Raw genomic sequence first — 27294 nt, 5'->3', positions numbered from 1 at the left:
CAATGGTAAGCAAACAGTATTTTGGCGCCCCCCCCCCCAAAACCAATCACTATCTATCTATCTATCTATCTATCTATCTATCTATCTATCTATCTATTAGGCCTGGGTAACAACGCAAAAATTTGTTTCTAAAATCGTTTTGTAATTGGGGGTTTTTTTTGTTTCGATATTTAAAATAATTACAAAATTTTCAAAAAAAAAGTTCGGTATTTACGAAATTTCGTAAATATTTACAAAACATTTTGTAAAGATGGCGCCCTTTTTTTCAATATTTTTTCAATATTTTTTCAATATTTTTTAAATTTAATTATTAATTTAGTAGAATAGGGAGGAGAAATTAAATTATTATTAAGGAGGGAAGGCAGGCACTCACTCTGGCGGGCCCTCTAATCAAGGTGGTCAGTTGAAACATTCACACCTCGCTCCAGCAGACAAGAGTCCTTTGTCCCACCCTGGTCATTATTCCACATAAATATATAAACCCTTTTTCCTACTTCCAACAGACCTCACTAGTAGAGGATGCTTGCCATAGATGCAGGCAAAGCGTCAGGAGAGAATGCCTCGCTCGCCCCTCTCGCTCGCCGCTCGCTCGCCCCTCTCACTCGCCATAGATGCAGGCGAAAAGTCAGGAGAAAATGCCTCTAGCCCATGGCCATATGGCCTGAAAAAACCTACAACAACCCAATCAGGGACATCTGTAATCACCTCTCAACAAAAGATTGCTCCAGGCACTGCCAGGCCATCAAATGCTAATCAAGGTGGTCAGTTGAAACATTCACACCTCGCTCCAGCAGACAAGAGTCCTTTGTCCCACCCTGGTCATTATTCCACATAAATATAAACCCTTATAAATATAGACTTCACTACCTCTGAGGATGCTGCTTGCCATAGATGCAGGCAAAACGTCAGGAGAGAATGCCTCGCTCGCCCCTCTCGCTCGCCATAGATGCAGGCGAAAAGTCAGGAGAAAATGCCTCTAGGCCATGGCCATATGGCCTGAAAAAACCTACAACAACCCAATCAGGGACATCTAATCACCTCTCAACAAAAGATTGCTCCAGGCACTGCCAGGCCATGAAATGCTAATCAAGGTGGTCAGTTGAAACATTCACACCTCGCTCCAGCAGACAAGAGTCCTTTGTCCCACCCTGGTCATTATTCCACATAAATATAAACCCTTATAAATATAGACTTCACTACCTCTGAGGATGCTGCTTGCCATAGATGCAGGCAAAACGTCAGGAGAGAATGCCTCGCTCGCCCCTCGCCCAAAATCTGGCTACCAGTACCCTCTAAAATAACCCTCTAAAATCAGAACAATAAATAAAGAGCAACACTAAAAAAGGGGGGGAATTCCTGACATGAAGCAATCAGGGCCAGTTAACCGCTCCCAACAAAGGATTCCTGGGCAGCAACTAGCTCGGCTTCGAAGCTGCAAGGCCATTAAATACTCATCAAGATGACCAATTGCAACATTCACACTTACCTCAAGCAGACATGAGTTCTTTTTCCCACCCTGGACATTCCACAGATATACAAACCCCACTTGCCTAGTTACAAACAGACCTCACAGCCTCTTGAGGATGCCTGCCATAGATGTGGGTGAAACATCAGGTGAGAATGCTTCACCAAGCACCAAAGAGCATTCTGAACTCCACCAATAATAGAACTGAACCAAACTTGGAATACAGGACTTTCATGACTAACAGAAAATACTGGAGAGGGGGTTGGGAAAAATAGACCCTGACATTTGGGAATTGCAGTTTACCAAGCACCAAAGAACATTCTGAGCTCCACCAACAATAGAATTGAACCAAGCTTGGCATATAGGACTTCCATTACCAAATACTAGAGGGGTTTGGGGGAGGCATGTACAGAAGATGACATTTGCAGTACCTTTTGACCAGGCCTCCTTGCTGCCCTGAGAGGGGTCCAGGCTCAGCTGCAGGGAAGGAAAGGGAAAGCGAAAGAGCCTGGCTGGCTGGCTGGCTGCCTCCCTCCCTCCTGGCAGCACGTGGAGGGAGGACTTCCCTCTCGCCTAGTGGGCGGGGCCTGCGCTTCTCCATTAGAAGGCTGTGGAGGGCGCATGGGGCCTGCAGGAGGAGGCGTGGCCTAAGGACAGAACAGCGCCCCCTGGCAAAAAAAGTATTCCGCCACCGCTTACTTCGAGTAATGGACGGGCCGTCCCTGGGTTTACTGTCACCTACAAAGTACTTTTTTATCACCAGTTTTTTTAACAGCTTGTATCATTGCTTGTATAGTCCACAGTGACTTCATACTTCAAGGATGATGCCAGTGTATCTTCAGCCAGTGTCTTGGTGAGGCTGCCTTTGTCGCTTTCTAGGATGCAACAATAATACATGCAAAATAATACATGATGCAGGACATATTTCCTTTTTCACCAGCAATTTGGCTTTTTGTACAGTGGGGAAAAACAGTATAAAACATGGACAAAACTATTCTTATTAGTGATCTACCATATCCAGCATGTGCAAGAAAATTGAAGTCTAGTACCTTATGCTGCACATTCTGTGTTTTTCTTCTAACAATGCAGTTGATTAAATAAACAGTAAAGAGGTTTAAACATTCCATTTTCACACCCAATTAATTCTGGGCAATGTTTGATTTGTTTGTTGCTAAACTGCAGATGCCCAAAGGAGATGAGATAGTGATATTTCGCTTTCTGTCTCCGATTAAGACCTGATAAAATTAACCTTTTCAGTCTGTTGTTTTTATCAATGCTTTGCAAGGGAGCAGTGGGAAGAGCAAATCTTGTCCACTCTATAAAAAGCATGGGCTGTACTGTGTGAAATCCTTCAGGCCAATTGGAATAACATGCACATTGGGTGACTATATTCTCTGGCAAGCACAGCTTGCAGCTAGTATCTTGATAGACCATAAAGCTGAGCTTCTGAGAAAATGAGTTGCTTGGTGGGAGTCACTGCCAAGAAAACATGCTAAGGGTGTATGCATATGGGCTAATAGGTGTCCTGCCAGCTCTAGCATAATGTTTTTGTTTACAGCCTCTTCTTGGCAAGATGCTAGAAGTTAGAGGGATAATCAATAGTTTGATAGCTAACATGAGAGAAACTTGCTGCTTTCCAAGTTGCTTCCCATAGCTGCATAATAGCCTGGTTTGATTATGGGTGTTGACGGATAACGAAGATTATTGACATTGTAAGCAATTGTTACGGATGATGTTATTTGTCTCCATGCAACAACGACTGGAGTAGTTTAAGCAGTCGAGGAAGAAACACAGTTCACATTGATTGCATAGTTGTGGCAACAGCAGGTGTATGATTGTAGCCAAAAAATGGAAAAATGAGTTTAACAATGTGAAATGGTCCACCTGCAGGAAGTGATATATGATAATCCTAGAATGCAATTTGATGCAGAGATTGGTTCCTTGCCCATCATACCTCCTGAGGAGCGCTTCTTAAAGGAATAGGGGCATTCTAGGGCACAAAAATGAAGGCCAGGTGGCATACCTAGAATTTGGGTAAAACTCAACCAAGTCAAAGCTATGGCAACCCAAGTGAAATAATTTTTACATGTGGATAAATCTCCATTGACCACTGAGCAATGGATAGTGAGCATTTGTCTGTCTAGCCATGGAGTATAAATTATTTTGCTACAGTAAGGACATGTAAGATCTAGCCTTGCTGACCATCACTTAAGTTTCAAGCCACAGGGACATAATAGAGCTATAGGAAGTACATATATGTCTACATGTATTAAATATTTTTAGCACAAAATTAATTAATTGTAATACATACATAAAAAGAGGGTTAACATTGGACCCATCAATATCTTAAGTCACGGGAAAACATTTAACTGTGTTGCATGTGTTTATTTGGCCAATTTCCTATTAAAGAGTTGTTCAATGGACAGACTTGGCCTTATCCACAGAAATCTTGGGATTTGTGGTAGGTTTGATTTGCAGTTATTTGACAAAAAAACGTTTTGAGCATCCAATGAGGCTGCTGAAATGAAAAATTAAGGTTAGTAGTTCTGGACTTCTATGGGAAAAGAGAACAATGGACTCAGTTAGGTCCTCTCACTGAAATCAAACTCTAAAATTCTTAATCTGTGGGTCGCCAGATGTTTTGGCTTTCAAGTCCCAGAAATCCTAACAGTTGGTAAACTGGCTGGGATTTCTGGGAGTAGTAGGCCAAAACACCTGGGGACCCACAGATTGAGAACCACTCTCTTAGAGCTTAACCTATTTTAACTTAAATGCGCCTGAAAAGAATTAGAATTACCATGCTGGATATCAAAAGAAGTCAAGAAATTGGGAAATCCCCACTGGAGATAAGGAAAGTAGTCATATATGCTGTCCAATTACTACCTATAGTAAGGATGTTTTATGTGGCAGTGCTGCCACATGTATTGGAAACTTTCTTCAAGAAGGTTCACTGGGTGCCAGGCATAAACTTTTTAAAAATGTATCATGTCATTATTAAATTAGTAAATTGCTTTATCACTAGTTTTTGGTTCCTCCCAGTCATTCTGAACTTATGTTTACTTAGAAACAAATTTCTCATGAAATTCCAGGAAGTTTGCTCCTGAGTAAATGGGCATACGATTGCTGACCAAATGTTTGGTACAATATCAGATAGGGAGTTGTGTCCATGAAATGTGCATTGTTTAAGTTTCTATTTTGTACCTTGTGCTTGGAACTTAAAAACCAAGAGAAGGAATACAAATGTATTGTCATTATTAATGTAATGTTATCACTGGGTAGTAACAAGTTAGCTAGTGAATTACATCTTGCTTATAAGTAAGACTAGATGGAGATTTCATCATATTTTTAACCGTTGTATATTACTGTCTTAAAATGTATATGACTAAGTTAAATTTTAGTAGGTTAGTTTTCTTCTTCATCTACAGGAAAAATAAAATTCCCAGGAGATGGCAGTATACAATAGCACATAAAAATGGCACAATAAGAGGAGAGAGAGACAGAGGCAGTGTGATTGTTATTATTAGAAACAGTGTGTTTGTGTATGAATATACTTGTGCGGTTTCTGAGCCCTTTCACACAACTGAATTACAACGCTGTGATTCCATTTTAGGCAAGAGAATTTGTAGTTTAGGGAGGTATATTTAAGATTCTTTGCCAGAGACCTCAGCGAATGACAGATCAAGGCTTTGTGAGCAGTTAAAGTGGTATCAGAGTGCTACAGCTGTGCAGTGTGAAAGAGCCAAGATGAACAGCAGTTACAGCAGTTTTGGGATCTTTTCCCCTCGGTGTTTGATATAAGTTTTTTTTAAATGGAACACAATTGGGACATTTTGCTCTTGGCTGTGTGGCATATGGCCATTTTATTATTTGCTGTGCCAGAAAATAAATCCTTAATGTTGTTTACAGCAACTGCAGTGTCACTGCAGCATCATAAACTATGACATTACCTTGGCTCTGAATTGAGTTAAGTTAATATTACAGACAAATAAAGCTGATCCTGAAATGTAATAATGGAGATCCAGCTTATTACTGCTTTGTGGGAATAACGAATTTGTACCTTTTCAGGTGCATTTAATTTTTAATAGCACAAGCTCTTCAATATTTAACAGTAAGAGTGATTTTTGTTTTTGCAGTCTTTGCATGTGCCTTGTCTCCTGAGTAACTGTATTAAGAATCCCGAGAGCACCTTTAACCAGCTTTGATTCACTGCACTCTGTTTTCATGAGCTAAATGTCCAGCATTAGAATGAGTGGGGTTGGTGAAGAATTATTAGAGAAGTATCAAATTACACCCTTGTTGCAAATGTCAAGATTTCCTATATGGTACAGCATGGCCTCAGTATCTGCAGACTTGGCATGGCTGTGAGAAATCACAGATACCAGCAAACTCTATTGAAATGAAGGATTTCTAGACCCAGAGAACCATAGAATTGTGCAGAAGGTCCACACACACACACACACACACACACAGAGGGAGGGAGGGAGAGCAAGGCCATATTTTATTGGATGTTGATAAATAAAATCACAGGTGCTAATCCTGTGAACACAGGGGTGATGCTGCATAAGTATTTGTGGCTCAAGAATCATTATCTCTGGGAAGTGATACATTCCTGCATGCGATGCTCATGTGAGCAATTGGCATTCTTTGTAGGATCCCTGTTGGTGAGGGCCACGTGTTGCAACAGTGTCCCGGGGCCTTTCATATTATGGCGATGCTGCTGTAATTGCCAGGGTTCCATCTGATGGTGAGACAGTACAGTTCTCTGGCTGAGAATTCTAAATTGCTCTCACTAAACTGCAAATCCCAGGATTCTACAGAATGGAGAAATGGCAGATGAAATGGAAAATAGCACTGTAATCATATTGTGTAGGCAGAAAGGGGAGCAAACAGAAATGAATGGTTGTCCTTATCACTCCAAAACCTCCAGATTTTTTTCTTTGAAAATGTTCTTTGTGTCTCTAGGAGACATAGGACAATTCTGCTTGGTCTTTTTAGACCTCCCAGGGCTATATTTCTGAGGAAGGTGATGGCAAACAACCTGAAAGTATTCCTGAGTGTTCAGAAAACTCTTTGAAATTTATGAGGTTGCTATAAGTTGATGGGCAATATGAAAGCATATATATGCCCAACTAGCCTTGCCTCCATTTTTGTACATGTCCTCAAACACAGGAACAGGTGTCAGAGAAGATGTATACCTGATCTGGAAGGAACTGGAAGAAGCAAGGAATACATTGACACAACTTCAGAGGATTCTGATAGAGTTAGAGCAAGCTGAATCTGTTCCAGGTATTTCATTTGTATACTCTATGTGTATATGCTTACATTCTGACAAGTAGGTAGCAGTGTTCCTTGTTGATTTTGGGTTGACCAGAAAGTAACCATCCCCTTCTCTGACTAGAGTGGCAAAAAGCAAGAGCGTAGTCTGTCCCTGGAGAACCTAAAACGAGCCCCAAACCCACGTGCTCTCTCGTCAGCGGTGCTGCTTTTGACCTCTTTAGATTTCTGGGCAGGGAAATGGCAGTTGCAGGTGCTCGGGATGGCTAGCTCCCTGAGACGTCAGGACTGCTTTCCCTTCTCCCCAGAATGGCCCTCGTCTTATATATTGAAATACATTATTTGGGCACCAAAATTTGTCCTCGAATTATACAGAAAAACAGATTATAAATATACAAAAACATCAGTGAAACTATAGTTGTTTTAAAACACAATTAAACATTCTTTAGAGTTAAAACCATTTAAAATTTCATTAAAAGACAGATTATAAAAATAATTTAAACAACAGACCATATAAAAATTTGTATCAAAAGCATTGCATAAGTACAGTAAGTATAAAACTGATAAAAATAGAAGTAGAACAAGCAGCTAAATATTTTTAGACCAAAATCAGGCAACAGTGACTGCATTTAAACAATTCTTCTTCTGTACATGTGGCAGGACATTGTGGGCAAGCATACAGATGTGGAGTTGTTTGTTCTGCTCCACAGTTGCACAAGGTAGTGGATTCTTTTAAGTAGTGCAACTTTGGAAGTTGTCTTTTGATCTGCCCACTCCACTCCTGAGTCTGTACTTCTGAGTCTGTTCAGAGGCTTCCATTTGCCCATTCTTGGTTTGCCCCTGGAGGCAGACCCTCCTGGGTGGCCATAAAATTGGGATTTCCTGGTTAGCTGTCCAAAGGGATACTCTTCCTGTTGCTGGGGGAACATTAGGAGGAGTGGTAGTTCGCACAAAGCTTTTCTTTGATTGGAGGCTGAAAATGTAGAATTGTCTCTGTTCCTCAAAGGGCATTTGGGGGCATCGATGGGGATTTTTTGAATCCTGTTGAAGGCCACAAGTTGCACTTTGTTTTACCTGTAGATATAGGAGCCCCGAGTGATGCAATGGATTAAACCCTTGTGCCGGCAGGACTGCTGACCAAAAGGTTGGCGGTTTGAATCCGGGGAGCTGGGTGAGCTCCTGTCTGTCAGCTCCAGCTTCCCATGCGGGGACATGAGAGAAGCCTCTCACAGGATGGTAAAACATCTGGGTGTCTCCTGGGCAACGGCCTTGCAGATGGCCAATTCTGTTCCACCAGAAGTAACTTGCAGTTTCTCAAGTCACTCCTGACACACACACACACACACGCAAAACCTGTAAATATTACCTATTATGGTTTCTTCCAACTCTATGATTCTATATGTTTTGGGTTGATTATATCAGATTTATCGAAGAAATGTTCATTCAGTCACATTTTTCTATCAGTTTCCAAAAGTGACAGCTCATTACATGAATCAAATGTCAAGGTTTATGTGAATTCCAAGGAGTGGCTTCAGAAGAATGGTTTGAAGGCACAGAAACTGACCATCTCCAAAGCATTTGGTGATTCTGCATTTCGTCATGCAGATGGAATTGTTGACATAAAAACCAAGCCACGAGATGAATCTTTTCAGACTGATGCTGTAGGTAACCCAACTTATTTAATTCCTCGATTTTCTTGACTGTAGTTTTGTCCCATTTATTTTACAGATGTTATGGATGCCATTCTAACACTTACTAGTTTGTTATCATTATAGAATCCTTATTCTTTCTTCAGAATTTTGCCTTCTTAGATAGTGAAAATGAGAAGGTGTTATAAGCTGCCTGGCAACTTTCAGATAGAAATCTTTGGGGAATGGCAGGGCCTCTTGAACATGTATTTGAGCTTATAAAGCAAAGGAATCCTGAATGAACCAGAACTCTGCAGTAATACATCTTGAAAGTGAAGAACTTTTGAATGGTCTTTCCTAGAGAGGGAATTGGCTTGGATTCAAATAAGTTGACTAACTTTAGTTCTTACTGAAATCCATGGTTCTTAAGCCATAACTCTCTTGTCCCATTGATTTCAGTGGCACTGAAGATAAACTAACACTTTCACATTGTACAATTAGATCATAAAGACTCCTCTAACTCAGTGGTTCCCAACCCTTTTTTTGAGCAGGGACCACTTGACCAGGCACCACTTTGACCAGAGACCACTCTCTAACATTAGTACCAAAATGGTTATGAATCAGTTTTTCGTCAACTTTAGATTCAGTTTGGTTATTTGGGGTGCTGATTCAGAAAATTGCATTGGAAAGACCATATCAGCTCTAGTTTTCTGATACAGAACATATGGCATCCAGTAGCTGCCATCTGCTCACCCACAGAAAACCATATTTAACAATCTAGAGCTGATGTAGTCTATCTAATGCAATTTTCTGAATCAGCACCCCAAATAGCACCAGGAACAGGTCTAAAAATGAAGGCACTAAGGAGCCCCCCTCTTCCAGGTGCCACATGGAACGGCTCTGCTCAGGGGGAAGGAGGAGAAGCAGCAGTCAGGAGTCTTGTTGTCATACCTTTTGTGGATAGTCATCCTCTTCCCTCATGACATCTCCATTGCTTTGGCACTATAAGAGGGTTTTGTGAGACCAGTCGCTCTTATTGCAACAGTATAGTAATGGTGAGGCCACAGACTATATTTTAGTTCTTGGGGACCATTGGTGGTCCACGGACCACAGATTGGGATCCACTGCTCTAACTGCTATGGCTCCATTCTTTGAAACTTTGGGCTTGCAGTTTGGTGAAATAGTACAGCTATCTGGTCAAAACGTCATAAGCCGCAACTCCCAGGATTTCAGAGGATGTTGCCATAGCTGCTAAAGTGGAACCATTGTGCTATAATTATGCAGTGTGAAAGGGCACTAAGTTTGGATCCAGCTATTTTTGTTGAAATCCAACAAAGAAAGCATTTTGGAATAAGAAGCCCTCTTTTAGATTGAGGCTTATCTTTCTTTATGCTTTTGCTTTCTCCTATTGGTGATGACTACAGAGGCTTAAAGCAGTGGTTTAATCTTATCAAGTCCTATTATAAAAGTTTGATTAAGCTCAGGGTGTTTTGGTTTTACTTTATTGTAATATGTTGCTGGGCTTGGCCTCATGTAAGCCAACCTGAGTCCCCATTGGGGAGATGGTGGCAGGGTATTAAATAAAGATTATTATTATTATTATTATTATTATTATTATTATTATTATTATTATCCTAAGCCCCAGTGTTAATATGTTACTTTGAAAGGGTAGGCTTCTCCTTGATTCCTTTGGCAAATTGAATTCATGAAGGTTATTTCTCTATTGGTACTTTGCCTATAAAAATCATGTAATGTGAATTCTTCACTGCAATCTTTTGTCATTTTAGGAGACCAATAAAAAGATAATCCATGCAAAATACTGTAACAGTTTCCTCCACACGGTCTTGGAGGATGGTTCAATAATTCACATACATTTGGATGATGAACGTTGCAAGCAGTATGAAGAGCAAATGAAGAATGCTCTCAATCAAATGGAAGGAAGGTTGGCTTGGTTTCTAATGAAATATTTTCAAAACGTATGTTTTGCAATGAAAAAGGTATCCCATGCATAATTATGTCATTGCAAAATACCCAGGTGGCATTGCAAACTACCATCAGGTATTCTAATTTTGATTTTTAAAAATCTTTTCATAAACATTTGAAAAGATGCAGTACAAGTAATAATTAAGTGGATAATAAGTATAGAACTAGTATATTCCTTCCTTCATATGACCAATACAGTTTAATTGCATATTTTTTTTAAAAGACATCACTTTGCCAGTATTTGCAGTTGGGTTTAGAATAAAATCCAGATATAGGTATTTCACCCAAGATTCAAACTTCTCAATTTTCAAGGCATTCTTCAATATTCAAAAGCGCTATTCATAGTCCATGGGCAAGAAATGTCTTCACCTAGACTGGATCTATTAAATTAATTACTGGATAGTAAATCAAAACATATTATTATTATTATTATTATTATTATTATTATTATTATTATTATTAAATTTAGTTATACCCCTCCTTTTCCCCCGAGGGGACTCAAGGCAGTTAACAGTCATCAATTTTGATCAATTTAAAACAAAGCAAATACAAAAATGTTTAAAAAACCAATTAAACAGTATTGTGTGTTATGTTATACATACAATTAAAATACAATAAATGCAATTAAAATGCATTTTAAAGCACACAAACCTTCAAAAAAAATCCCACCCACATGGGTTGCTGTGAGTTTTCCTGGCTGTATGTCTATGCTCCAGAAGCATTCTCTCCTGACATTTCACCCACATCTATGGCAAGCATCCTCAGAAGTTGAAGGGTCTGTTGGAAATGAAGTAAGTGAGGTTTCAAAATCAGAACAGTAAATGAAGAGCAAGACTAAAAAAGCAGAGGAATTCCAGACAAGAATCAAGCAGGGCCAACTAACACCTCCCAACAAAGTATTCCCCCAGGCAGGAATCAGCCAGGCTTTGAAGCTGCAAGGTCATTAAATGATAATCAAGGTGGCGAATTGCAACATTAACACTTGCCTCAAGCAGACAAGAGTTCTTTCTCCCACCCTGGACATTCCACAGATATATAAACCTTACTTAGTTTCCAGCAGACTCCTCAACCTCTGAGGATGCCTGCCATAAATCAGATTGAAATATCAGCAGAGAATGCTTCTGGAACATGGCCATACAGTCTGGAAAACTCACAGCAACCCAGTGATTCCCGCCATGAAAGCCTTCAACAACAGTCCCCAGCAATGTTTATCCCATGTAAAAAAAGAATTTGAATTGCTCACATTTAGACCGATGACCTCATCATGCTGAAACATACCAGTTAATATAGTGGACTTTTAGGGCTGGAATAGTGGAATCCAGCGGAATTAGAGTTGGGAATGGGAGGAGTTATTTCTTTTCTCTGCACCCATGTCTGAAAAGAGAAGGGGTGGAAAATCCTCTAATACTGTTGTTTTGAATGGTGCGAAGGGTTACAGAGGAGGAGAGAGGAAGAATTTTCTCAAAGTTACATCAACACAACCCTGGATTTAGCTCAGGAGATGTTTTGGTTGGAAAGGTTAAGCATTCAAGTTACCTATATATGTTTTTAAAACAATTCTGGAGATTCTGAAGGGCAAAGATAGATGAATAATTTATCATGAGAGTTGTGAATTGTAGAGAAACTACTACTATATTTATTTATTCAATTAATACAATACACCTCCCCTTTACTACAAAGGGTTTATTGATTGTTTGGGGCTGTAAAGCCCAGGTATTCCCGGTTCTGGTCCATGACATTCTTACTATGTTGACATGGAGATGGGGAGTTTGCATTATTTGTATATAGGTATTCCCCAGGCATTTTAAATACTGTTGATATATGAAAGTTTTTCGAGTAGTAACTTTTAAAAAACGGACATAACTGGGGCCTATTTGACTCCTAAATCAGAATAAAAATGCTTTCTATGAGCCATGGTGTGTGTGTATGTGAACAAGAAACCTTCAGGTTTTTTTTTTGTATAGACTTCAGGAACTGAAGAAAGGGAGCCGAGCGCTCTTTGGAGACATTAAAGAAGATCACATCTATATTCTCATTGATACATCTCAGTCCATGATGGAGAAACTGCCAGTAGTGAAACAGAAACTATTCCAGCTCATTGAAGTGAGTGCAAAATGAATGCATCAAAACAGGATTTATTTCTACCAGTAAGAAGCTGTATCCTACAACTGGCCCATCTGGCTTGGTATTGAGTATAGTCACTGGAAGCAGCTCTCCATGCAAAATCTATATTTACCACTAAACTATGGCCTTTCTCCCAAATGTAGAAGCTATCTCCAATTTTAATGTTTGGGACACATTATTAAGTAGATCAAATGTTTCCAAGAAATAGTGAGGCAGAATTAAAATCCCTGTAAATATATATTTTTTAGTATTATTATAATTTAGTTTGAAGAGGGATGTGGAATTTTTGTCTTTCTAGATATTTTGCTCTACAACTTATATCCAGCATAGAGAATGGTAAGAGATTATGAAAGTTGTAGGCAAAGTACCTGGGAAACCAAATATCACTGCTGATGTGAAATATATTCCTGCAGTTATTGCTTGTCAGCATTCCTTATGTGGCCAAGAATTCAATTGATAATGTCTTGCAGGAACAACTACAATACAAAACAAAATTTAACCTTGTTAAATTTGATGTTGAGGCAGTAGCTTGGAAAGAGGAACTGGCTGAAGTTAATGAACATAATCTGGAGGATGCTTTAAATTGGATAAAAGAACTGCAGGTAAGAAACTTAAAATATAACTTTGCTAATTATTCTTAGGTCCACAGGCTTGGTTATAATGATAAGTTTTAGCAGTTTCTGAACTAGGAAATTGGACGGAATGATCCCTACAAAATCAGAACTGCCAAGCACACTTTGCTTCTGTTTTGTAAGAATGTTCAAACCACAGTTTCCAGTTGTTATGCAACAATAAACTGTGGTTTAAGGAACCAGGAAATCTTACTAAGTCAAATCCATGAAGCAAGGACTACCATGGTTTGATTAAGCCAGGCCACGAATTCTTAATGTCAAATAACTTTTAATGTAAAATGTGATAATGACTTTAGTTTTAGCTCAGAAATTAAATACAGTAGAATCTCACTTATCCAACATAAACGGACTGCCAGAACATTGGATAAGTGAAAATGTTGGATAATAAGGAAGAATTAAGGAAAAGCCTATTAAACATCAAATTATGTTATTACTTTACAAATTAAACACCAAAACATCATGTTTTACAACAAATCGACAGAAAAAGCAGTTCAATACACAGCAATGTTATGTAGTAATTGCTGTATTTACAAATTTAGCACCAAAACAGACAAGGGTTCTTTCTTTCTCCTACCCTAGACATTATTTCAGGCAGGAGGCATACTGCGCTGGATAATAAAGAATGTTGGATGAGTGAAGGTTGGATAAATAAGACTCTACTGTAGCTGTAATCAATTAAACTGGTTTTGAGGAAACAACCATTCTTTACCCATAATGTTATGTAGACTGTATGAAGAATGGATCTGATGTTCCTCTGAACAAGTTATGTAGTTCCTCTCATCAGCGCACTTGACAACTAGATTTCACAGTCTACTCTATACTTTTGTTGGTACTAATTTGTCCATTTTCCTTTGTCTAATGTTTAGGTTGGAGGCTCTACAAATACACTGCAAGCACTTCAAGTTGCCCTTTGTGATTATGACACTCAAGCCATTTACCTTCTTACTGATGGGAGACCTGACCAGGTATCTATGGAAGAAGTAAATCATGCCAGGGCAGTATGATGATGTAACACTGGCAATATGACAAAGCAGAGCCTTGAAATAGATCATAGGTGGCCAAACTGGGGCTAAGCTGACAGTTCAAGGAAGACAACTGCCTTTGACTCCTCCTCAACTTCTATTCCAGCCTCCGATTGGAACCATGAGAGGTTGGGAGAAGGATGTAGTGATGGTGGAGATAGCAGAGGAGGCATGATCTCTCTGCCTCCAAAGTAAGAAGCTTTTTTAAAAAACAAAAAAAAAACCCACCAACAAAAAATGGCTGGGAGGAGAGAAGAAACAGAGTTGAGATGCTTCAGCTAGTTGAAGAAAGGAACAGTGGTGATGGGACAAGAGAGTCATCAGTGGGCATCAGGATTATTTTGGGAAGCGGAAGCAACAAGAGTGTGGATCCTGGGAGATGTCTAAATAGGGAGAAGAAGAGACATCTAAAGCAGGAAAAGGAGAGGAACTAACACAAGGAACGTATGTAGGGACTAGTTGGCTGGTGTTCAGCCAAAAAGATATGGTATTGTAGAAGAAAGACACAGAACAGGGATAGGAATCATGTGATCTTCCAGATGTGGTTGGACTGAAACTGTAACCTTCCCCCTCTCCCTTTTGACTGTACTGGATAAGGATGCTGGGAGCTTCAGTCCAACAAATTCTGAAATGCTGCATGATTCCCTTTCAGGATATAGAAGCTGCAAGCACAACAGATTTCAGTGTGTTATGGAGGAGGGTGGGAGCTGAAGCTTAGATATTCTACAAAATGGAAGAGGGCAGCTAAAAACAGCTCATATGCATTTACGTCTCCTCTTCTAATGTCAAGTACAACTGGCCTCATGTGTGTTACCATAGGAACAGCAAACACTGGCTTATGTAAAGCCATATAGCCCAGTATTGTCGGTGCTGACAGAGGTCCTGGAGATGCCAGGGCTTGAGCCTATGACTTGATGAATGCAAAATCTATGCTCTGCCTTTGAACCACAGTATCTGCATGATGTTCCTCATATTCCTGCCTTTTATTTGTGGGAGTTAGTGACATATGGGCAAATGGGGAAACAGAAGATCATGATACCATAACATTATGCCAGTTCTACAAAACATCAATGGAGATGGGCAGCTGGAAGATGCTGAATGCAAATATATAGAGTCAGATATATAATATAATTCTCTATAATAAGAAGTGCTCTTTATTTTTGGTGATAGTTGTTGTTAGGAGTTAATACTTGACTTAAGGCTTTAACCTTTTTGGGGGGTTTCTGTGTTAGACAGTGTCAGTATTTCTGGTTCTTGTATGCTTGTTGTTTAATGTACTTTAAACGTTGACCTACATATTGCCTTTATACATTTTGTTTCCATTTATACTGTAAGCTACTTTGTGTCCCATTATGAGAGAAAGTTGGCATGTAAAGAAAGCAAAAAAGCAAGCAAACAAAACATCTGTCTTAATACATTCCTCTCTCTCTCTGTCTTGCTTGCAGCCTCCAAATACAATTTTAGCTCAATTGAAACTTCAACGACATATTCCAGTTCACACCATTTCCTTTAACTGTGATGATACCAGAGCTAATAAATTTCTACATGAGCTGTCTAGTGAGACAGGTGGACGGTTTCATTACTATCATATTCGTTTGAGGGACCCTGATGCTCCAAAACCTTTTGAGGCAAGTCTTTAAAATTTATTTCAAGACATTAGAATTTTCCTTCCCCCTATTTTGCTCTACAACTTATATCACTCCCATTCAGCATTATGTCTAGAAGCACCCTCAGAAGCACTGAGGATGTTTCTAGATATAAGCTAAACCTGCTTCGGAGTTGATTTAAGAAACCCGCTCCAAAACAGGTTTAAGTCCCCATACCCCAGGGGAAAATTGGCTTTGCCCATTGGTTGTCCTATGTCATCCCAAAAACTTTTGGGATGGTATCGAGCCACCTAACCCCTCTTGAAAAACCTTAAAAATAAAGTAAAACATACCAGGTTGCCATCACCTTCGTAGAAGGTCTCAGACCGGCTCTACGGTCTGCATGGAGCACTGCTACCATCCCACTGGAATGGTACCTATTGATCTACTCACATTTGCATGTTTTTGAACTGCTAGGTTGGCAGAAGCTGGGGCTAACAGTGGGAGCTCACCCCCGCTCCCTAGATTCGAACCACCAACCTTTTGGTCAGCAAGTTCAGTAGCTCAGTGGTTTAACTTGCTGCACCACTAGGGGTCCCTCCATGTGGATATGTCCTAATGACCCCAAAGGCACCATACCCCATCAGATCTTGAAAGCTAACCTGAGCCAGTCCTGCTTAGTATTTGCATGGGAGACTGACAATGAACACCGGATGCTGTAAGGTATCTTTTTAGAGGAATCCACCTCTGAATATTTGTTGGCAAGAAAACCCTGTGAAATTCATGGGGCTACCATAATTTAACAGGCAACTTGAAGGCAAACACATCCACCCTGTGGAGAATCACTCAGTCTAAAAAGATACTGGCAGAAGAAGCAAATTGATTTGGCCCACCATGAACCACTGTGGCCAAGTCTGGCTTTTTGAGGTATGGTTGCAGCTGGTGCACCAGTTTAAACTGTGCGAAAACCCTCCCAGTCACCGCCGCAATCTGAGGTTCAAGTGTCAGTGCTGAGTCCAGGAGGACCCCCAGACTGCAGACCCAATAAGCTACATTGCTGTTGTTTTGTTTATCTTTTGTTCTTCAAAAATTGGATCTATTGTTGTCCACTATAACTTTGGTGAAAGCTAAAATGCATTACGTTTTCAGACAAGAATTTTCTGCTCTGCAGTATTTGTTTTTATGGCTTCCTGAATGAGTTAAAATTGCACTTGGGGAAACTTTTACTAGTAAAATACTGAGAAGATCTTCCTAGACATGAAATGTAATGAATGCCAAAAAAGAAACGTAAGCAAAAATAGGCACTAAAAACAAAGACTCACACTTTGGGATGCAGGAGAGATACATTTCAGAAGTAGTTGTTTTTCCTTTATAAAATTACAGTTCAGATTTGTTTTTTAAAGAATGGGTTCATTTCGGGGATAAATGTGTTTCCAATTTTATTTCCATGACCCATTTTTTCTCGTTTTGGCAGTGTGAGGATATATATCTACTTAAAAAAGAAATTGAACAAGGAGAAAAGGAACTGAAGAAAATACAAACCTTCCGCGCTGGCAAAGTATTGATGGATTTGTTTAATGGAGCAAAAGATCCTCATGATAAGTATGTACTCAGATTGCTTTTCCTTCTTGCACTGATCTTCTGACTGTTAACAACTTTTGTTTGAACTGAAAATTGGACAAGAAGGGCTAAATTGCAAGTAAGAGATATTATGCTCTGAACTCAAGAGATTTGGGAGAAAAAAATCACTGCTGTGCTTGGAACAAAATACTTCATTTTTATGGGTGAAAATGAAAAAATAAAAGGTTTCTTTGTTGATATTACTTAGGAGCCTTACTGTAAAAGAATAGTGAATTGGAAAATAGCAGTCATCTCAGGAAAAAAAAAAAGACGGGAAAGCTTCCAGTTTAGGATGGAATATATTGTGCCCTTCTGTATATATTGTTTGTCAGTGCTATAATTTCATTTACTGCAATTTCAAGCTAGTCTCTCTCTATTGCTTTTCTCCTAGTTAGTGCTGGGTGATTCTCGGGTTGTAATTTAGCTAACTCCTCATAAGCACAATCTTCCTGTCTCCACATTGAAAATGTGTTTTGAGGAATTCTGTGGAAATGTTTTCTCTTGCTGAGCTGGTCAGAATCTTTTTTTGCCACAAGGAGAGAGTCTTATGTCCAAAGGATCTAAAGCAACATGGCACTATTAGTTGTTTTCCTCATGGAGAAGTTACTCTTCTGACAAATACATGCACATCTTTGGTATGTCACTGCGAGAAGTACTGGCATAATGTGTTTAATACTTATGGTTGCACATGGAAACACATATTGCCAGAAATAATGTTTGAGCATATTCTTTTAACTCCAAATGGAAATACCTGTGGTTGCTCTTAAGGAGATTTCTCTTTTTTGGTTGGATGTTTGTCCAGGTACTGTTGGGTTATCCAGGATCTAGCATTGTACACTTCTTTTTGAACATCAAGCACTGGTTATCTATTGCACGCCATGTTCAAACATAGTCAGCATATTTCACTATGCAGCGTTTCTGTCCTCACACTTCTCAGAATGGCTTCTCCCTGATATATATGTGTGTGCACTTTGGCACAGATGGTGACTTGTCTGTTTCTTAAACAGACATCGCAGGCAGCATGTCACTGTAACCCCACGAGTTGAGGGAATGAATCCCCCATCCCTAAATAGGCCACATTGTGCCTCTGAAGAGCCTGCTTCAGCTTCACCACAACCTATTATGGATGGATGGCAGGCACGCTTTGAGAGTCCAGGCAGAAAGAAGAAAGCTTTGCATGCAGGTAAAAGGGACTGTGGAGATTACTCAGTAAAACATTCCCCATATCTGATCAATATATGGTCAAATCAAACTCCTTCATACTTCACATTATTTCACACCAACAGCATGCAAGATACTGCAGTCCTAGTATTTCTGAAATGCCTGCAGTATACCATGGAAGGACAAAACAAGGATGGAAAAAAAGAGTTCAGAGTGATACATTTCAAAAGGTTCTTCTTCATGTATTTAGTAAAGCTAACACTGTGACCTTTGATGTACCTCTGATATGCTTTTTCTGCAGATATGAAAATGTTTGCAATTTTCAGATTTAAACTGTAGCCTGAAGCATCTACTTTATTTAATTCAGAGGTTTGAGATAGAGGGTTAAGTTGCTGTGTATTTTATTTTGCTCTCCCACAGTGTTTGAAAAAGTATTCAGACCACCCAGCCACCATTTTGGACAACAATTCCAAGAATCCCAGAGCTAGTATAGTATGGTTAGCTAGGGGATTCTTAGGCCCCTTCTGCACTGCCAGATAATCCAGGTTATCAAAGCATAAAATCCACATTATCTGATTTGAACTCGATTATTTTAGTCTATACTACCATATAATCCACTTCAAAGCAGAAAATGTGAATTTTATATGGCTGTGTATAAGGGGCAGGTTTTCAAATGCAAGTACAATTCCAGTCTGGCCAACTGTGCAGTTGCATCATTAATTGCAATTCTGTTGGATGAGCCATATTAACCAGCAGTTAAAGTGCTTGAAAATAGTATGTACTTTTCAACCATATGAAACACTATGAAATTGGAAAAGTAGGGAACAAAAAGTATAGAAATTGTACAGTCAAAATGAATAGGCCAATAAGAAAATTAATTTTAGACGAATGTATGTTTATTGTAACCAAACTACAGCTACGTATCGACAAATAAATTATCAAAGTTTTGTCTCACCTTCAGAGATGTTCGATATGGGCGCCCCGTGTGACACGGCAGACGTCCAAGCGGTAGTCCAGTTCATTCCACATCCGTTGCAGCACATCCGACGTAATGGCATCGAATGCAGCACATATGCGCTGTTTTAAGTCATCCAAGGTCAGCGGTAATGGAGGTCGGAACACAGTGTCTTTCACATACCCCCAGAGAGAAAAGTCGCATGGTGTGAGGTCGGGGGACCTGGGGGGCCACAGGAGGAATGGAAGATCAGTCACTCCAGCACGGCCAATCCAACGTCTGGGAAGGTGTTCGTTGAGGTACTCGTGTACACTGTTGTGCCAATGCGGAGGGGCACCGTCCTGTTGGAATACGAAATCGGGCACTTTCTCTTCTAACTGTGGCATCAACCATTCAGACAACATGTCAGCGTACACTATGCCTGTTACGGTTTTCTCCGCGAAAAAGAATGGGCCAAACACGTGACGGTTGGTTATTGCACAGAAAACGTTTACCTTCGGCGAATCCCTTACATGTTCCAATACGGCATGAGGATTTTCAGATCCCCAAAAGCGGAGATTATGCCTATTGACCTTCCCGCACAGGTGAAACGTTGCCTCGTCACTGAAGACCAGTCTGTTGGCAAAGCCTTCCTCCTCTAGTCTTCGCTGCATTGATTCGCAAAAATCGTGTCGTTTCGAATAGTCACCTTTTTTCAAAGCCTGCACCATTTGCAATTTATACGGCTTGAACTGCAAACGTTTGCGTAACACGCGCCACACAGTTTTTTGCGGAACGTTCAATTCCATGGCAACACGATTTGTCGACTTCTGGGGACTTCGTTGAAAGGATGCACGAATGGATTCCACTGTGTCTTCGGAGACACGTGGTCGTCCTGTGGTTTTACCCTTGCATAAGCAGCCCGTCTCCTCAAATTGCTTTACCCACCTCGCAATGGAATGTCGATGAGGTGGTTCCTTGCCATACTTGGCTCGAAATTCTCGCTGGACCGTAATTACTGACATTGTTTTAGCAAATGTCATCACACAAAACGCCTTCTCTTTGCCTGATTCCGCCATTTTGAAAACAGCGACTCCTAGCGACATTAACGTACATGTGTGTTGCTCAAAAAAAACTTTGATAGTTTATCTGTCGCTACGTAGCTGTGGTTTGGTTACAGTAAACATACATTCGGCTACAATTAATTTTCTTATTGGCCTATTCATTTTGACTAACCCTGTATATTTATCCATGGGAAACTTCCTGGGACTATATTTACTGAATGGGCTGTAAGCATTAAAATTAATTTGTCGTTTTGAGAGTTGCGGCAGTTTTTTTTGACATAAGTGAATTTCTCTTTACAGAACAAACAAAGAGTAGCATGCTTAGATCTCAACGTTATTCAGCAAAATGTACCGAATACAGTCAAAATGGAAGGGTATCTCCTGAACGAAAAGGTAAGCTTTGAGGCTGGGGAGACATTATATATAGAAAGGCAGCAGTTCCGACCATTTGGCATGCTAAATTAAATCCATTCATTCATCTAGTATATATCTTCTGCTCCAGGGGCATATCACTGTATTGTTTCAAGGCATGCAACTGTCCTGAGTTCAGGAGCCAATTTTCTTTTCCTGAATTTGTCTGGGAACTACATGGCATGGCAAAATGTCACAAAACAAAACTACTTCAGCAATTTAATCCTGGTTTCAAAAAAAGAGTATTTTTTTTTAAAAAAAACGCTAAAATAGTATGGGGCATTTGGACATCTGTAACCTGTTAAGGAATTGTCTCACTTGGAAGCTTCCAGGACCTTACTGACCTTGAGGGTGTACACACAGAGCCACTCTTTACCCATCCCTTCATTACTGATTTTTTTGGGCACTAATTTCCTCCTTTGGTTCAATTTAATGTCTCTGCAGAAAATGGCAGAATCTCACTGTGCACTGAATTATACTCAGTACTCCCAAGAGAATAAAATATGCTCCCCATTGTGATGTAAATCCTGAATTCACTATGGTCCAGCTGTGCATTAGGAATGCTATGCACAAACCAACTGTTATCCTTGTCTTAGAGGGCAATTTTAGTTGTCTGAAAAGGCATTGTTCAAAATGATGGTGCATGTTTGAATTCTGCACAGGTTTGGGACAATATCCATGTCAGATTTAGCACCAGAGAGACATAAGGTTTTTTTTTTTTGGTGTTCTAGTGAGCCACTCAAGGCTTCAGGGTGAAGTCTGTAAAAAATTACCACATCAAGGTTATTATCTCATAACCTTACAGGTTATGGATTCTCTTTGGTTTGGCTCAGGTATAAATGCTTTGAATCAGGTCTGAATCTGTTACCTTGGCAGCAATCAGATTTTGGCTTAAGTGCTTTCTAACTACAGGTTGAGTATCCCTTCTCCAAAATGCTTGGAACTAGAAGTGTTCTGCCCCCCCCCCCCCAATTTTAGAATATCTGTATTTGCATGTACATACATATCTTGGAGATGGGACCTAAATCATTTTTGTTTCATATACAAATAGCCTGAAAGTAATTTGATACCGTATTTTCAATACTTTTTGTTGGTGAAACCAAGTTTGTGTATATTGAACTATCAGAAAGCAAAGGTGGCATTATTTCACTTGTGTGGACAACTTCAGTTGTTTTGAGTATTTAGGATTTTGAGATTCAGGATAAGGGGTGCTTAGCATATACCAAATCCCTGTAGTTTTCCCATCTATTTGCTAGTCTTCCTGCTTTTAGTTCTTCCAAGGCCTGTTTGCAAAACATCCAAAATATTCCAGAATTTGAACTTGCCCACGTAGGTGAGATAGTGATGTCTTTGCTTTTCTGATGGTTCAATGTATACAATCTTTGTTTCATACACAAAAATATTAAAAATCTTGTCTCATCTATAAGATATCTCATTATGTACATACTGTATATACAAATACAAGTATTCCCATTTTGTTTTTGTTTTTTAAGTTCAAAATACTTTTGGTATTTTGTTTTTTAATTATACCTCCCTAAATCTTTCACTTCCCTAGACTTTCTGGGAGTAATTCCCCCAAAAGTAGTATTTCTAAGTTCCGGCTCACCTGACTATCCATGTTTCAGTGCCGCAATATGTAAAACAGCATAATGTCATTTTAAAATTTCATCCACAGAGCAGAAGACACAAAAAATGGACAAAAGGATGAATAAAGAGTAAGTAGACGTTAATGGAGAATACTTTTTTATTTCTTTTATATTTAAGAACTCATTATTTCTGAACCCCTGTTCCTCATTGCTTCTCCCTTTCTTCTCTTTAAAAAGCCTTTTCGATATCTCTTCTGCGCAATGGCTCAGGACGCATGGCTTGGTTGCGAAGAGGCTCACCATCATGGACGCCTTGGCTCCCACAGCTATTCCCCGCACAACTAAATACATCCCGAGTCTAGACAAACATGTAGTTTCAAGAGTGTTTGATGATGTAAGTGTCTTTTTTGTGCCTTTTCTAGGCAAACTGCAAATTAGCAACTGAATGTGTCAATTAATAATTGTATTCTCAACTGTTGCAATCACAATGTGGACTTAGGAAATGTGTGAATTGTCACTCAGTTTGATTTTGGGGGCTGGAAATAGCAGTTACAGGCTCCACAGAAAAAGTGCCTCACAAACTCTTTGTTGTAGAGGATGTCTCCCTTCCCTGCATCCATCTCAATTATAACCTTTCTTTCTTTCTTTCTTTCTTTCTTTCTTTCTTTCTTTCTTTCTTTCTTTCTTTTCTTTTCTTTTCTTTCCTGTCTTCTTCCTGGATAAGTCATGGATGGCCTTAGGCAGTGATTCCTAAATTCTAGTGTTTTGTGCTTCAACTCCCAAAAACCTCGGCTATCTTTGCCAATGATCAGGGATTCTGGGAATTGAAGTCCAAAACACCTGGAAAACTAGAGTTTAGGAAACACTGGCCTGAACCAACCGAGGACCATATATTGAATAAAATTATGTCATGGTGCTATGTAGCCAATCACATTTGACTTTGTGATTACATCATTGGGGCAAAATAAAGGCAATTGAGAGGGGAGAGGGAGATGATTCTTTTAGGCATTGCTGAAAATATATTTAAATCCTTTATGTGTGGCTGGTGAAAATATTTTTGAAAAATCAACTGAGTTTATTATGGTGGGTTTAATAAACCAAATTCTTTGAAAATGATATAATAATTCTAGAAGCCTGAAAGAGTGATATAATACATTTTTATTCTGTGCAACTATAATTTGACCCCATACTCATGGAACCATCACCTGCAGTTTCATCTACCTGCATCTGAAAAATTATGTCCTCTTTAGAAGTTTTCTAGGTCCTCTGTGCAATTCTCTGGGATGCTTATGTTGGAAGTTAGCATTGCCACCTGGAGGATATAGCAAATTTCTAAAGAGGATATGGCTCCAGGAATTTTCTTGGTCTTCTAAAGTGACTTTATAATAATTTCAGGAGAAAATAATTCATTTCAACAGGGTTTGCTGTTATCCATTGCCACAGGAATGCATTTTCTTCAGATATGGGGGCTGTATTGTACTTCTCTTTATTTGTGCATGAATGTTAAGGGTGAGATATTTAAGTAAAACTCTCCAGAGCTTTTTCTAGCTTCTCTAAGGTAATGGCTCCTATTTTGGTTTCCTAAGTATGCCCTATTAGTCCAAAACGGCATTCAACTGCAAAAATTGGCAGCCTCCATTGGCTGCCAGGAGAGCTTAAAAATTACCCATTGTAGTGGGTGGTAGGAATATTTTATTTTTTCAAACAGTAAATTGAAATTACATGGAAATTTGTTATTTTTTTGTATGCTAACTCTCCAAGTTCTGTACTTTTCAAGACTCTTTGGCATTTCACCTTTACTTGTAGTATTTAACACACACACCCATTCTGTAAAGCCTAAATGCACTAAAGGAATTGGATTTCTTCTGAACTTGGATGTTAAATAAATTCTGGCTTGGCTAGTCTTTGGAAGGAGAACTGCTAAGGAATACCAAGTGCCGTAGACTGTATTTTTGTAAAAAGGCAATGGTACATCACCTGTGAATATTCCTTGCCTATGAAAAGCCTGTGAAATTCAAGGTGACTTAAAGATACACCCACCCACACTTGTACAAATGCCATTCCATACAAATAATTGCATTTCCCACTTTGACCAGTAGCTGACAGTATATAGCTGCTGTGGGTTCAAAAATGGACAAGGTTTTTTATGAATAGCTGAAAGTGCGTTGTGGATGATCACACTAGGATGCCACAATTTGTACTCAGTAAGTACAAGAGAGAGAAAAATATAAGGTCGAAAAAATATAGGGCCACTTTCAGACTCTAAACCTCCCTCCCCCAATAATCTAGGCTAACCACTTTGCAACTCTCTATCCATCAGCAGGCAAGGGCCTTTGCATTCAGGTTGACCTTCAGCACCTGTCATACTGTTAAAGTTTTTTAAGAATGCTAGACTTTCAAGTACTTTAATGACCATCTTTTATTAATGAGGCATTTTGAAATTTTTAAAAATACAGCGGGTCTTTTACACCTACTCAAGCTTGGTTCCAAAATTCCTGGATGCTCAAGTCCCGTTATATACAATAGCACTGTACATTATGTCCCTCATATAAAATGGCAAAAGGAAGGTTTCCTTTTCAAAGGTTTTTGCGGGTGGGGATAGTTTCAAGCCATGGAAGATGGAATCCTTGGAAGCAGAATCATTTTAAAACCGCGAATGAATGCATTTAAATAACCACGAAGGACACAGTAGATGTGAAAGCTGTACCAAAACTCAATAATGCTGCTGATAAATGTATTTTGTAGATTACCCCAATTATTTGTTTACTGTATTTCGATACTAGATCCTTTCATACTGCACAGTTATAACATGATGATCCCGAATTAACTGCTATGAAGACATTTATTAGAATTCTGGGATTTGTAGTTTGGTGATGTACTAGGGTCCTCTGGCAAAGAATTCTGAGTACCCTTCCTAAACTGAAAGTCCCGGGAATTCATAGGTTGTTACCATGGCAGTTCAAATAGAACGACAGTACTATAAGTGTGTGAGGTAGGCTCACTCTTTGGATTGTATTCTCATTCATAGTGGTCTGTTGCTTAAAGTGAAGATATTACCTTCATAAGTAAAATATTAAAAGAGAAAAATACGGCGGGAATAGGAAAAAAATACATACAGATACAACTTGTGGCGTTTCTGTTATAGTGACCAAGTGGAATCACCATTGAGAGAAAATAGTTCTCAAAACAAAAAAGGGAAGAGCCAAATGGAATCCAGTTCCATCAGAACTACTGGAGGGAAGAAATTTTGGTTTTCAAATGAGACTCAAATCCCTGCCTTGCTGTGAAGGTCTCTGCATTAATGTTGGTCACCATCTCCCTCCTTTCCCTATCATGGGAAGCAATTGGCGAACACATAATAATGATGATAATAATAATAATGCTTTATTTATAACCCTCCCTATCTCTCCGAGGAGACTCGGGGTGGTTTCCAAACAAAAAGTGGTAAACATTCAATACTATAATGAAAACAAAAAACAAATCAGACCAATGAATGAAACAACATCAATATAAACTTATAATAACTAACCAAAGGTAAGTAAATTAAAACAAAATAATTAATTAAAAAGTAATTATGAAGTACTCTGTTTACTGAAATGGTTTTTCATTAAAAACAATGATTCTCACTCAATTTTGATGGAAGTACATGATTTCTTCTCATCGTGTACCTCAAGGAAAACACTAATCTTCAAGTGATTGAAGATGGTTGTGCATTTAAAAAATATCTCCTTCAGGTATATATGAAACATATATAATTTTTGTGTTTACATTTGGGTCTTAATTCCAGGAAATCACTTTATGTACATATATGCAAATATAGGAAATTCAAAATATGAAAAAAATGAACTCAAAAACACTTTTGGTCATAAGCATTTTGTAAAAATGATATTCACCTGTAGTATGAAATAGTGGTACCATAAGATCTTTAGTAGATTATTCTAAGATCTCCTGTAAGTACTCCTCTGTCTGTGATAGAATGAGTCCACAGCCTGATAACATTACTTTTCTGAGAATAATATCCAGAAATCCTAGTGGCCATGCTAACTGGTGGGCCTTAAGAAGCTGTCTTTCCCAAAAGTAACTTTTCCAAGTGCTTGGTGGATAACTGTCAGAAGGAGATCCTTCTCAGTATTGGCATTTCCCTTTTGCTCCTTCTAGACGTGCTCAATTTTATCACCTTATCACCAGGCAAAAATTATGTTATTTTCACAATCATGTAAATTCCCATGGCTTTATTGTTCTCTTCTTCAGCTTGAATTTTACTGACTGGTTTGTTTTGATGAGTTATTATTTTCAGCTAAATAATATTTTTATTGGCTTTTAAAAATTATAAACTGTGCTAAGAATGCTATTAATGCATAGTATATATGCGTAAATAAATGTCATTTTTTGTGGGAGAAAGGAAGAAAGAGTTATTCTCACACAAAGCTTTGCTCCTCACTCAGTTTAGTTAGAGTCTGTGGTTGTGTGTGTTCAGAGTTTTACAATATTTTGAAGACTTGTTTGTTCTCTATGCTTCAGGTTCTCCCCTTTGCCCATGTGAGCAGTGATAAGAAATGTGTCACACTGATTAATCCTCAAGCAGTGGATCTGGATGCCTACAAGAAGAGGCTGCAAGAAGCAATAAAAACATATGAAAGGCAAGTCTGATCAGCAGGAATTGGATTCATCTTGAGTGGACCTAGCCATGTGGACTGCCGTTTAGCCTGTAATCTATTTCACCAGAACGTGGCTGGCTTTAGCTTTTCCTAGCATCTGAGTGTAAGCATGGCTTATAGAGACTCAATTGTGTACTCCTGGAAAA

At 39.1% G+C, this 27294-nt stretch overlaps 1 protein-coding gene across 1 annotated transcript in view; it reads left to right on the top strand.

The window, feature by feature from the left end:
* VWA3B (von Willebrand factor A domain containing 3B) overlaps positions 1-27294 on the top strand; it is an 81386-nt gene that overhangs the window by 24734 nt on the left and 29358 nt on the right. Inside the window, exons 9-21 of the mRNA XM_060769797.2 lie at positions 6635-6751; positions 8204-8400; positions 10155-10309; positions 12315-12453; positions 12945-13076; positions 13973-14071; positions 15574-15756; positions 17189-17316; positions 18342-18517; positions 20794-20886; positions 22580-22619; positions 22728-22884; positions 27012-27130. Of these exons, the coding sequence (XP_060625780.2) occupies positions 6635-6751; positions 8204-8400; positions 10155-10309; positions 12315-12453; positions 12945-13076; positions 13973-14071; positions 15574-15756; positions 17189-17316; positions 18342-18517; positions 20794-20886; positions 22580-22619; positions 22728-22884; positions 27012-27130 (1735 nt within the window). The remainder of the gene's footprint in view (positions 1-6634; positions 6752-8203; positions 8401-10154; positions 10310-12314; positions 12454-12944; positions 13077-13972; positions 14072-15573; positions 15757-17188; positions 17317-18341; positions 18518-20793; positions 20887-22579; positions 22620-22727; positions 22885-27011; positions 27131-27294) is intronic.

Source organism: Anolis sagrei, chromosome 3 (assembly GCF_037176765.1).
Source record: "Anolis sagrei isolate rAnoSag1 chromosome 3, rAnoSag1.mat, whole genome shotgun sequence".
In the NCBI taxonomy this organism is placed as follows: domain Eukaryota; kingdom Metazoa; phylum Chordata; class Lepidosauria; order Squamata; family Dactyloidae; genus Anolis; species Anolis sagrei.
Note: the sequence above shows the minus strand (reverse complement) of the source record. Positions and strands in the feature narration are given on the sequence as shown.